The sequence below is a fragment of the Vairimorpha necatrix genome, chromosome 1 (assembly GCF_036630325.1).
Source record: "Vairimorpha necatrix chromosome 1, complete sequence".
Classification (NCBI taxonomy): Eukaryota; Fungi; Microsporidia; family Nosematidae; genus Vairimorpha; species Vairimorpha necatrix.
Genome location: NC_088816.1, coordinates 460347 through 473831, shown reverse-complemented (window position 1 = coordinate 473831; position 13485 = coordinate 460347). Strand labels below are relative to the sequence as shown.

The 13485-nt window shown below is 31.8% G+C and overlaps 1 protein-coding gene across 1 annotated transcript; it reads right to left on the bottom strand.

Moving 5' to 3' along the window:
- Window positions 1–1782: 1782 nt before the first annotated feature.
- VNE69_01060 (uncharacterized protein) lies at window positions 1783–2115 on the bottom strand (the record flags this gene model as incomplete). Its single annotated transcript, XM_065472192.1, has 2 exons — window positions 1783–1884; window positions 1957–2115. The coding sequence occupies 2 exons, from the start codon at window positions 2113–2115 to the stop codon at window positions 1783–1785; spliced, it is 261 nt and encodes an 86-aa protein (XP_065328264.1).
- Window positions 2116–13485: the final 11370 nt, after the last annotated feature.

Sequence of the window (13485 nt, the reverse complement as noted above, 5' to 3'; positions counted from 1 at the left end):
ATGAAAAATACAACTACTGGTAAAGACTTTTTCTCGCTGTTGAAGAGTGTTTAGTTAAAGTTAGTTTAACTTGGAATAAAATAGTAAGCGTCACTACGGATGGCTGTCCTAGTTTAACAGGGAAAAATATAGGCTTACTTAAACGAATTCGCGACAAAGTAAAAAAGTTACAACCAGAACACTATATATTATTTTTTGCACTGCATTATTCACCAAGAAATGCTATGCGGAAAAGTTTGAAATTGAATCACGTCGTTACTGTTGTGACCAAAGTTGTGAATTTTATCCGAGGACGTGCCTTAAATCATCGACAGTTTCTTGAATTTTTGAAAGAAATTGAAAGTGACTACTACGAAATTCCCTATTACACTGAAGTGAGATGGCTTAGCATTGGTAAAGTTTTACATAGATTCCAATATTTGCTTGATGAAATAGTATCATTCTTTTCGATAAAAGAAAAACTACAAGATTTTCCTGAATTGCAAAATGAGGCTTGGCTAAACGATTTCTCGTTTTTAGTAGATATAGTAAAATATTTGAATGAACTAAATATAAATATACAAGGTAAAAACCAATTCGCCTTCAATATGCACTCAAACGTCAAAGCATTTATGACAAAACTCAATTTATTTGCTGAAAACTGTAATAATAAATTATTAAATCATTTCCCCTCATTGCAAGCACGGCGAGAATCATTAAAAAATACAGATTTTTCTAAATATAGTGCAATAACACAAGACCTGCTTTCTGAATTCCAAAGAAAATTTCAAGATTTCAAAGATATTGAAAAACCTTTATCATTAATTAGCCATCCTTTCAATTTCGACATGCAAGAAGCTCCTGTTGAAATTCAACTAGAACTAATTGACTTAATATCAAATAATTTACTAAAAGCAAATTTTCACTCAAACGAATTGAGTGCTTTCTATGGCGCGTTAAATAATGAACATTTCAAACATTTTTTGAACTATGCTCAGAAATATCTTGTTTTATTTGGTTCGACTTATATTTGTAAAAGAACTTTTTCTTTAATGGTTTCCATGAAAAATAAGTATCGATCACAAATTATTGACGAAAATCTACACTCGGTATTAAGAATTGCTACAAGTGATTTAGAACCTAATTTTAAAGAAAAAAATATCGGATGAACATTCGACATTTCACGTTTCGCAATAACATTAAATATTTATTTTAACATTTGGTGTTTTTTTTTTCTTTTTTGAATTTTTTTACTATTATATTTAGAGATGCAATATAAATGTTAAATTGTAATAACCATGTGTCAATATAAAATAATTAATATCGTTAAGACATAAATAAGTAACTAAATAAAACCTTTTATTGTGTGGTTTATCTAATAGCCATTTATTTATAATAATATTTCCTTAAAATGTACTTGACATATTTTATTCTAATTGAAATGATACTTAATATTTTTGTAAAAAAATGGGCAGGGAAAAAACTTCATCCAAAATTTTTGCTTGTGTAAAGCAAAGCCGAAATAATCCTCCGGCCCGGGAGACATTTTAAAAAATTCATTTTGGCCCACAGCTTTAAAGTATTTGCCCACCTCTGCTCTATATAATTCGAACTTCCTATTTGTTCTTCTGAAATTTAGACGATTCTCAAAACAACATAACTTTTTTTTGTTTTCTTGTAATTCTGTTATCACTTCTTTAATGTTGTTCTTACTACTTAAAATTTTACCCGTGTCTTTCATGATAGCTTTTGCTAATTTTTGGTTCTCATGTTTTATCTGTTTATTTTCTTCTAAGAACTTTTCTAAGAGTTTAACTTCTTATCGCACATATAAATTTTCTTAGCTATATTTTCTTTCCATGTAGATTTTACTCTTAGCTTAAGCGATTCATTTTTATAAACAATCTGTGATGATTGCAGAATTCTTGCTATATCTGTTAAGCGATTGGGAGGGTATAACTTCACATACTCTCACACTGATGTATTAATATATTCTATTAGTTCGAAGTTCCCCATTTCACTGGGAATTTTATTTGTTCTTTCTACTTCTTCTATTCCTTTTCCTTCTAAACTTTCGATGCAGTTAACATCAAGTTTTTTATTTTTCCACACAAAGCCGCCTCTTTCAAGCTGCATTCCCCTACTATGTCTGTTGTGACATTTTCAAGTCATTGTTTACTTTATATTTTTATTATTAAATACCCCTTAACTTGGATATGTCTAACATGGTGGAGAATATTTCAAAACAAGGCATTATGAAGTTACTGGCTGATCTCACCATACAAATAACTGGTAAAGATCTTAAGGCCACTTTAAAAAAATTAGAAAGGAAGAAAGATTTTGAATCCTTAACGGTGAAGAAAAGATTGAAGATATCTTAGACAGAGCAGATACGGCTATAATTGAAGCCACGAACGCCCCGAAAGAAATAAAAAACCCAGAAAGATCCCTTATGAAGCATGGAAAGAATACATTTTTTCAGTTTGATAAAAAAATAACCAAAAGAGAATTCTTGAGAGAATTTCAGAAAAAGGAAGAAACGTGCCGAGATTTTTTATAAGGATGAGAAAGTTAGGGGAAACTATTATTGACGATGACGAGCTGATACTAGAGATTGGTTTCCTTGGATTGAGGAAGTTGAGAGAGGAGTGTGAACAAGCAACGCTTAAGTTTAAAAAAATTGAAATATTAAAAGAAGAGATAAACTTTTTAGGCCACAACATAACATATAATAAGATAACTCCGTTGACAGATAATACTGAAGGAATAAAAAAATATACACCCCGAGGAATGTAGATGGGGTGCGAAAATTTTTAGGCATTGTGAATTATTACAGAAAGTTCATAAAGGATTGTGCAGAGATATGCTACCCACTCGTAATACTATTAAAAAAGAAACATTCCTTCATTTAGGAAAAGGAACAAGAAACAGCATTTTAAACGTTGAAAAATGCATTAATATCGGATTTATGCCTGTATCAACCTGAATTTACATGAGACTTTGTTTTAACAACAGACGCATCGAACACAGTATTAGGTGCAGTACTTAGCCAGTAAATAGACGGGTAGAACGACCAATTGCGTTTGTCTCGAGGCAGTTACGACAGGCCGAAGGGAATTATACGATTACAGAAAAAGAAATGTTAGCTACACTTTGGGCAATGGAACACTTTAAATATTTCCTCTTCGGAAGGAAATTTACAATATACACGGATCACAAGGCACTGTAAGCCTTAAACTGCAAGGGAGAGATAAATTCTCCTTGGATAATGAGACGGATAGAACGATTACAGATGTACGATTTCATAATACGATACAAAACACCCACAGATTTGGAGCACGTGGATGCTCTCTCGAGACACTATGGGACAATAAATGTGATTGAAGAACAAGAAGTTGTTGATATGATCATGAAGATACACGAAAAATTAGTTCATAGAGGCGCAAAAGCTACATATGAACAAGTAAAGAAAGAACAGAGCATGAAAGGCATAACACTAAAGAGAGTAGAAGATGTTTTAAAAAGATGTTATAAATGTAAGGAGTATAATCCGATTAGAATTAAGGGATTCGGGCACGTAGAAGTATTTGGGAAAGGTGAAAAGGCCGCTTTTGACATCATAGGACTAACAGAAGATAGATATATAATTACAGCTATAGCTTATTTCTCAAGATTTGCTTTCGCAAAAGTATTTAAAACAAAAAGTAGTGACAACATATTGATGTTTTTGGAAATTGTACACAAAAAGGTGAATATACAGACACTGATATCAGACGGCGCAAATGAAAATATAAGTGAAAAGATACGAAATTGGTTATTAAAGAATAAAATAAGACAACATATTACCTCGCCCTACCACCATTCTTCAAACGGTAGAATAGAAAGATTTAATAGAACTGTGGGCGAAGGAATAAATAAGCAGGATAAGAGCATTAGACTGTCGAAGAGAGTAGATAAGATGATTGAGGCGTATAATTGTATAAGCCACAGAGCAACGGGGATGCCCCCAATAGAGGCATTGGGAATAGAGAACCTCTCGGAAGTTAGAAGAAAACATTTTGAAAACAGAATAAATAGATACTAGAGTTTATTCAAAACCCCCGAATATAAAAAGTTAGAACTTAGGGATTTAGTCATTATACAAGACCATATACACAAATACAAAGGACAACCAAAGTTTGTAGAAACAGGAGAAGTTATAGGCATTTTGACTAACGATACATATGAAATCAATAGTAATGGGAAATAAGTACAAAGATACGCTACGCAGCTTAGAAAAATCGACGTTGACGATTATTTCTTATGGGGGGGATGTTGTGACATTTTCATGTCATTGTTTACTTTATATTTTTATTATTAAATACCCCTTAGCTTGGATATGTCTAACAATGTCTTTTATTGTTTTCATTCTTTAGCTTGTTTTTGGATGTGCAAGAAATTTCCTATTGCTTGATGGTTGGCCGCCTTCTATGTCACTCTTGCACTAGCTTTCGGCTATAGTTCTTGCAATTTAAGTGGAGTCGAGCTAAATTTACTATCGTATACCTCATGTGTGAGATCCCATCCTCCTCCTGGCATCCGTCCGGAACGCTGGAGAATTGCCTCCAGCACTATTCCGGGCCACTCGTTGGAATTCGATTCCACAGATGTATGCATAGACTTTAGAGACACAAGACGCTCACCTTATCATGTATTGTTTGTATGCCATCCTCAGTCCCCTCCTGCTTTGTATCGTGTTCATTTGTATCTGTTTTTTCTTCCTGGTGTTTTTTGTTTTCAGATCGCTCTTTTTTACCCTTCATAATTAACTTGAACAAAAAAGATAATTTTTTATATATAAAGTTAACAGGTCAAATAGAATAAGTCATGTTTTTTATAATTTTAACAAAAGTAAAATAAATATTGTTAAAAAACAATTCTTCTGGCATAGTTGATATTGTCGGTGTAGACTGTTGTATGTTCAACAGTCCTCTAATAATCTTTACTATTAAATGGTTTTTTAATTTTCTTCATACCCTTCTAGTCTAGAGATGATTTTTTTTATGTTCATGGGCGGGAAAATGTAGTACATTTCCCCGCCAAAACATGATTAAAATATAAAAGAATATCTATATACTTATATTTCCTGGCCTCCGGGGTAGACGTAGGACCTCTGGTGGCCTGTCCCATAACACTTCCTCCTTCTTTAGAGGCTCCCATGTTCCCATTTCGACATCCATCTTTTTTAAATCCTTCTGATTCACTGAGAATTTACGACATTTGGATCTTATTTCATAAGCGCCTTTCTTGCCGATTTTTGTTATCGTATATGGACCTTCAAATTTACTGTCTATTTTATTTCAACATTAATGGGAGGTTTACGTCTCAATATTAAATCCCCTACTTTAACGATTTTTCTTTCACACTTTCCATTTCTCCTTTCCGTGCTTCTCTTTCTGCTTGAAGCATAATTTTTCGGGTCTATTTTAGCCTTTCGAATATTAATAATTGGGTTCTATTGGTATTAACTCTTCACTTGTCTGTTCCCATGTCTGCCGTTTACGTCCATATAATAATTCAAATGTAGAATGCTCTAATTTTTTTTGGGGAGGTTCTACAAGCATAAAGAGCCTGCTCTAGGTATTCGACCCATTCCTTCTATTTTCTGTTTGTGATTTTGCCCAGTTTCGCTACAAGAGATTTATTAGTTCTCTCTACAGTACCATTACATTGTGGATGATAAGACGAGATAAAAGATTTTTGTGTATTGAAGATTCTACATATTTCTTTGGCTGTAATGATTAAGAACTCAAGTCTTCTGTCTGATAGTAGTTTGTTTGGAGGCCCATTTTTAGAAACAATCTCTTCGAAAATAAATTTAGCTGCGGCTTTTGCCTCACTCCATCTGATTAGTAATCTGTAGCTACTATTAAATACACCTTTCCTATTTCTGATTTTTGTAATGGACCTACGATATCGATACTAACTATGGAAAATGGTTCCTTGAGACGAATCCTGTGATGCTCTTTAGGTAGTTTTTTAGGATTAAATTTCAGACATACTTAACAATTTTCTATTTCTTTTCTTATATCTGCATAAATACCTTTCCATTTCGTTTTCTTGAGAATTGGCGGGTATGTTGGAAATATACTATATGCCCACATTCTTCGTGACACTTTAGAATAAGTTCTTTTATCTAAAACGATTGTTCATCTACCTGGTCCTTCTTTACTGTATGGACAAATCTGGTTAATCCATCAGAAATAACGTTATTTTTTCTATAATATATTCAATTTCAGGAGTATTTTCTAAAGTTAGAATCGACCTCATTACCCTTCCTGTGCTCTCCTTAGAATCGAGTAGCCATTTAAGTGCTTGGTGGTCTGTTCGGATCGTAAAAGTATTGGTAAGATATAGTCTGAATTATGTTATGCTCCATATTATGGCAAGACACTCCTTCTCAGTGACCGTATAATTAATCTCTGCCGTATTTAGTTTTCTTGATATAAAAAAAAACGAAAATTTCGATTCCATACCTGCATCAATGTTGCTCCTATATACAAATTAGATACGTCAGTATATAATATAAATCTTAGGTTAAAATTGGTAATTAAGAGCAGGCGAGCTCGTGATAATTTTTTTTTCTAAGATACACTTTCTTTCGCATTTTCGCAGAACTCAAATCTGCTTTTTTAAGCACTCATAAATCGGAGCCATGATACTTGTATAGTTTTTTACAAATTTCCGAAAATATTTGATTAAGCCAATGAAGGCTCTAGTTTCTTTGAGAGTCGTTAGTGTTTTTAAACGTAAGCATTTTGTCTGCAGATCTAAAGGTATGCTAAATCCATCTTTATCTATCATATATCCTAGAAATTGACAAAGTTTTTAGCGATTTTACATTTTTTTTTTCTTTCAGTTTCAACTTATTTAGTATTTTGATTACTGCCTTTGAATGTTCCAGATGTTCTTTAATTGATTTTGAATATATCATTATATCATCTAGATATACTTGTACGAATTTGTAAAAGTGAGGGGATAGTATTGAATTCATTATCTTTGAAATATAAAGGGCGTATTTAATAAGGCGAATGGCATCCTGTCCCACTGAAAAGTCCCCGATCTACTCCTAAAGGCCGTTGGGTATCTATCCTTGGAACAAATTCTTATTTAGTGATATCCTGATTCTAAGTCTGATACCGTAAATATTGAAGATCCTTGTATTTCTCTGATAGTTCCCTCTATGAGAGGGATTATGCAAATCATTTTTTTCGTGATTTTGTTGAGTCTTTTATAGTCAATGAAAATCTTAAATCACCGTCATTTTCTTGACCAACACTACCGGGAAGTATAATCCGAATCACTGTTCTCAATAAATTCTTTCTTCAAAAATTCTTGAACTTTATCTTCTATTATCTTATTTTGTTCAGCGATCTTCTGTATTGAATATTTTTTTATTTCCGAGACGTCATTTATTAATTCTATCGCGTGTTCAATGTCTAAACTTGATTGAAGGCCATTGCTGTAAAAAATTTCTGAGTACTATAAAATCAGCTTATTGAATTTTTCCCTTTCAACTTGTAGTAATGTTTCATCTCCGACATCAGTTATAAGTGTTTCATTCTTAACTGAAGTTATTGTACATATTGATTTCGTTATAACAGCGCTTTCCATTTTATCAAGCATCTTTAACAAGTTTAGTGAAACGGCATCTCCAATACCTATAACGAGGTTATCTGGCAATTTCTCAACTACATAAGCCTCCACTCTGTTGCTCTTCTTGTTTTTAGGTTTTTTAATCATGAATTCCACCATTTTTTCTGATTTAACACTTCCTACTACTCCCTCAATGTTTTAACAAACATTTGTTGTTTCTAGACCCAAGTGTTGGACAGTGTTTTTACTAATCAGGTTAATTTGGGCACCTGGTCGATTAGTGCGGCAAATTTTTTCCCAAAAAAAGTTAAATTCTTGGATGCATGTCTTTAGTTTTCGATTTCTCCACTCTACCTACCTTCAAAAGTAATGCAGTTTTTCCTTCTTCTGCCTTCTTTGTAAAAGTTTTAATCACTTTCTTTTTCTGCAAGGATGCTCCGTTACGTGGAATTAGGGGCCATTTGGTTTTCTTTTTTAGATAATTATCAAAAGAGTTTCTTTCTCTTCTACCAGATCTAATAACTCTATCCAGTCTTTGGTGTCATATATAGATTCTTTCAACGTATCTGGGGAGTTTTTTCCTATCGCAATCTTTGATCGATCAAAGTATTCAGAGCTTTTCTTTGCACAACTCTTGAGGTCGTAAGCGTAACTCATGATATCACTTTTCTTTGGACCTTGTACGTACGAGTGCATAAACTTATCAGTTACATCTTCAAGTAGTTTTTCTTTTTTGTATTTCTTTTGAAATTGGGATTTGAATGTATCAAATTTTGTCATCTCCTCCGCCTCGAAGGCTTTATACCATCTCAACGCTTTTTTCTTTAGTTTGGACTTTGAAATCTCCAGCGTCTTGACTTGCTCATGGACATCTTCTTTTCTAAACTGGGAAGAAAGTCTTCGGCTTTGCTTAAATCTTCGCCGGTAAATTCTGTCCATCTGTTTTGTAGACTTAGTTTTTCCACGTAGGAACAGATTTCATAATTCGTATCCTCTTCGCCGTTACCACAATTGTTGAAAACTAGTGGCCATGCAGTCTGTGAAGAGATAGTTTTATTATTGTTTTATTTAACCTCTTCATACCCTTATGGGTATGATTTTCTTTTATGTTCGTTGGAGGGGAAATAAAGTATTTTCCCTCCAAAACATAATTAAGGACAGGGAGAAGAATACCTACAGAATGTTATTCTGGTCAACAGGGCAATCTTAGGACCACTAAAGATCTGTCCCTTAACAGTAATAATTATTTTTTTTTCATATCTTGTCTCGTTTTTCTATTTATAACGATGAATTCCCCTAGCATATGTGCTATTATACATAATAAAATTTAAATCACAGAACAAACAATTTAGATACTACGTGCATTCTTTTTTTACACTAGTTTACTTAATGCATATTAAAAAAGGCTATGAAAAATATAGCTGTTCTTCTACTAATTTTTCCAAAGTAGTGTTTAAATATTGAATAAGCAAAAATATGATGATAAATTATAATTATATGCGTGTAAACTTATAAATTGAAATAATAATACCGCAGCTGAAGATTTCCCTAGTTTTGATATTTATATAAAGTTATCCTTATTGATTCAAAAGAATTTTTGAATAATGTTAAATTTTATTTTTAATAAACACAAAAAGAATTTTTTATATTGATGAAATCGATAGCTGGGGATCACAGTAACAATGATAAATAATTTTTATAATCCCTGACTTAAACATAAATAGGAAATATTATTCTTAGTAAAGTTATTTATTTTCAATTGTTTCTTTTCTCCTTCCATAAGATGAAGTAAAATATTATAAAAATATAAAGAAATATCCAAGCATTATAAATGCTCGGTTTAAGCGACAGTAACTACAACAATTATATATAACTCTATAGATTTAGATATAGTTTTATCGGTGGGTGCGTTGAAAGATGATGCAAAATAGATCTTGAAATCATATGGGTATAAACAAAATATAGTTTGAACATAAAAATAAAGAACTATATATACGAGTTTAATACTACTAGATTTAAAAATTCAAACAATAGCGAATATTTTTGTTTTCATGCACTGAATATTTCATGTCTAATTTGGTGACTTTTTGTAGATAACATTTTACAACAAAGATAAATTTTCAACAAAAAAAAAGGGGACAATATTTTTTTTTTGAGTTTTATTGTAAATGCCATATAATTAGAATACGACGGAATTTTTCATAATTTTCTTAATTTCTAAACATTTAGATATATTTAGTTGTTGCTTTATATGTTTCCATGGCAAAGAATACATATAAGTTATAAGTAAAAATACATTGAAAATAGAAGCAATATTGGTATTAGTTCATAAATAATAAACTCATAATGATGAGTCTCTCTCGAAATAATACGATCTCACACGTAACAAATCCTTCTCTATTAGTCTGGTTGAATGAAACAATAAACTTGTAAAAGATACATTTTGATCTTTTGCAAAAAGCTAAGAGCTGTACTTAATACTAATTATACGATTCTAGTTTACTATAGAATATTTTTTTCATAGCAGATACAATTTTGTTTTAGAAAACTTATCTAAATTTAGAACAATATTAGTAACTGAAAAACACAATACACCGGAAAAGTAGTCGTGGTAAAAAGGAGATTAGTTCTAGATTAAATTAAAGTTGAGAATCGTGATGAGTTCTCGGGCAGACTTTTACAATAAATAATGCCTAATTTATGATTAGTATCAATAAATGTTGGATGGCTATAAATAGCAATATTATTAAAATACCCCTTATGTCTACTATTCTCAACAATAAAACTTTTTGGATAAAGTATACGGTCATATATAGTCATTGTTTCTTGTATTAGTAATAAAACCCTTTTTCTATACATTCTTCATAAACAATATATTATATATTCAATAATAAACAAGAAACCTAGTTTATATTCAACATATAATGGAAGAAACAACAAAGTAATAGAAAATCATACACTTGTTAAAATTGTACGTGTTACATCAGATGAATGTATGTTAACTTGCGGGCGAATAAACGAAATGCTATATTACAGCTATTATTGAAATGGTGCTATTATGCCTTCCAAGGCCACGTGAGAAAAAATACTGTTTCGCCAATATTTATATCTCCGTTACCTACATCTATAGATAAAAATTTTATTAAATGAAGCTCCTTCAAGCCTTTGAATAAAATAGTCTGTCTACATCTCAGTATTGTATAAAAACCTTATGGATAGCAGAGTCTTTAATTTTTTGCATTATGGATAATTTTCTCATGTTTTCATTTATTTACTCTGATTTCTTAATTGTAGACATTTATGAAAATAGATGTAAATGTAAAAAGTATATAATTCTACTTTTTTAGAACACATCAATGTCTTCGTTCATATTCTTCAAGTATACAACATATAAATTCGTGTATATAAAAAAAAATAATTATTGAACTATTAAAAACCGTAATCCTAAGATGTTTAATTGGTACTAATAACATGTAGGCGTAAAAATTATCCTAGGTGCCCTTAGCACAGTGGTAGAATGCTATGCTTCCATTGAGCAATGGCTGGGTTCGATTCCCAGGGGCACCAAAATTGTTTCTACTTTCTATGATGCAGTTGGAACAACTCAGATTATGAAAATGTCCACGATAATCATTAAGTTGATTCAATGAAACTTGTGTGTGTCCAGCCACAAGGGGATTAGCATCTAGTGTAGAAACGCACCTCAAGGCCAAAAAGCAGTATCTCCCTTTGGTGACTTAATGATACATAAAAGTATCTAATGGGTACGGCCTAGTTGGAGCCCATGGCTGGTGCACTTTAGAGTGGGATTCTAGAGCTAACTAAGAGACTAGACGAAGTAGGGCAATAGAAGGTCTCGTGGACCCTATCCTACAAGATTCTTAACACGGTGGCCGAAACTAGTGGGAGACTTGTGGTCAACGCAGCCCAATAAAAAACGCCGGGCTGGGGATGTGGTCGTGTAAGGAGCCGTGTGTGTAATACAGATGATTGTAGGGACCTTTGAGTCAGTACGATGATGTCTCTCCTCGGGTTATAGATAACCATGCCCGTTAAGTATATCCGCTGTGAGGTCACTCTAGACGCGATTTGAGGTATAAATGAAAAGTGTTCTCCTGGAGCCAAAGTCCAATGGATACGGCGGAGCTTGCTGCACCGGCAAGTTGTATGGAGGGAGTTTTAGTGAGTAAGAATCTCACAGTACCAGTTAGATGAGGATCACACTCAAATCCCTCTGGTCCCTATGTAAGGTTTCTCCCTACCTCTTACTTGCAAGAAAAAAAAATAAAAAAAAAAAAATAAAAATTATCCTACATTAACATAATTATTGACTCGAAATTTTTTTTAGGTTAAAGACTATAAAATGTGTCTAATTGGCACAAAAACTTTTAAAGTTTTAAAACAATAATGTAATAAAATTCTTAATTACGATGTTCAGTTTTCAACTAAGCATGTTCGAAATTAATAGTTTCCTCATTGAGGTTATCCATTGCATGAGTAAGCACATTAACTATCGTATTTATAGCGGCGTTGGCTTAAAAGCCCTCGATTTTAATGCTACAACAACATTTTTGTTTAAATTCGATAGAGATTAGGTATATATGTTTTTGCATATAATTCATGGTTTTTAACATTCTAATGTATTATATTCATTATAAAATCTTTTTATGTCTAGCCTTTTAAATATTGTGTTGTTAAAATAACAATACCCTTTATTTATTTTGTATTTAAACCGCAATAATATAAATATAAATTATACATGTAACTAATAACATCATATATTATTCTAGAAAATTGTTACGATCAGTAGATTTGGCAATTCTAACGATAATGTAATCAGTCTACCTTTCTTGACTCATAGAATAAACCAATAAAGAAATTCTTTTGAGAGAAAACAATTTGCATAATTTAAATTTTCAAAAATTCCATACAATATCAATATTGAAGCGCAATAAAAGATTATTCTACTTAAAAATATATTGTTCAGATTACAGAACACTCGTTATATTTTTTTGAAAAGATTTGGAGAGTAGTATAGATAATGACGAAATAATAACCAAAGGGGCTTAGGTCGATGAACCATTTTTTAGGGTAAGCGATCCAATGAAAGAATATAAATCGTAGAAGGATGGTTCCCTAGAAATATTATGAGACTTAGAAAAAGTTCGATGATGTAACCTAAGCGACGCGCAAAAGCAGATTTTATATGTGGTGTGTAGAAGATTTTGATGCATAAAACATATAGTGCAATATGCGATCTTGAGATGACTTTGGGATATGTAATTCCATGAACCAGTATAAAAATAAACGATAGACTTCCATAAAAATCAATGCGAAACAATTTTTCCACCATTGTGTTAAAATATCATCTGGGCATACGAAGATGAATCAGCATCGTATTTGTAAGACGACGAAAGGCCATCGAATCTAATTGAGATGATGAATGAATTATGAATAACAAGAGCCTAGGGAACGAACCAATAGATAAAATAAGCGTTCAAACACAGATAAACGTAATTATTTCAACGGGGATTGTAAATGGGGGTTTTAAGATTGCTTTAATTACATTGAGAACCCCTCATAAAAAGCAACTTTTGCGTGGTATATAAAATTGATAGAAAGAAGGGGATAGTTTGAAGGACACAAAACGCATTAACTATATGCATATAAAAAATATAAAAAATCCGGTCATGAATAAAGTGCATTACAAACAGACCCAACCTTTTAATATATTTCCCGTAATCTTATAATCTATAAATTACATTACATTAATTAATAATTTATGTAAATAAATAGATATTGACCCCTTCTTTAAAAATTTAAATTTTTTCTTTTTATATTTTATTTTAATTCATGGAACGTTTAATACAA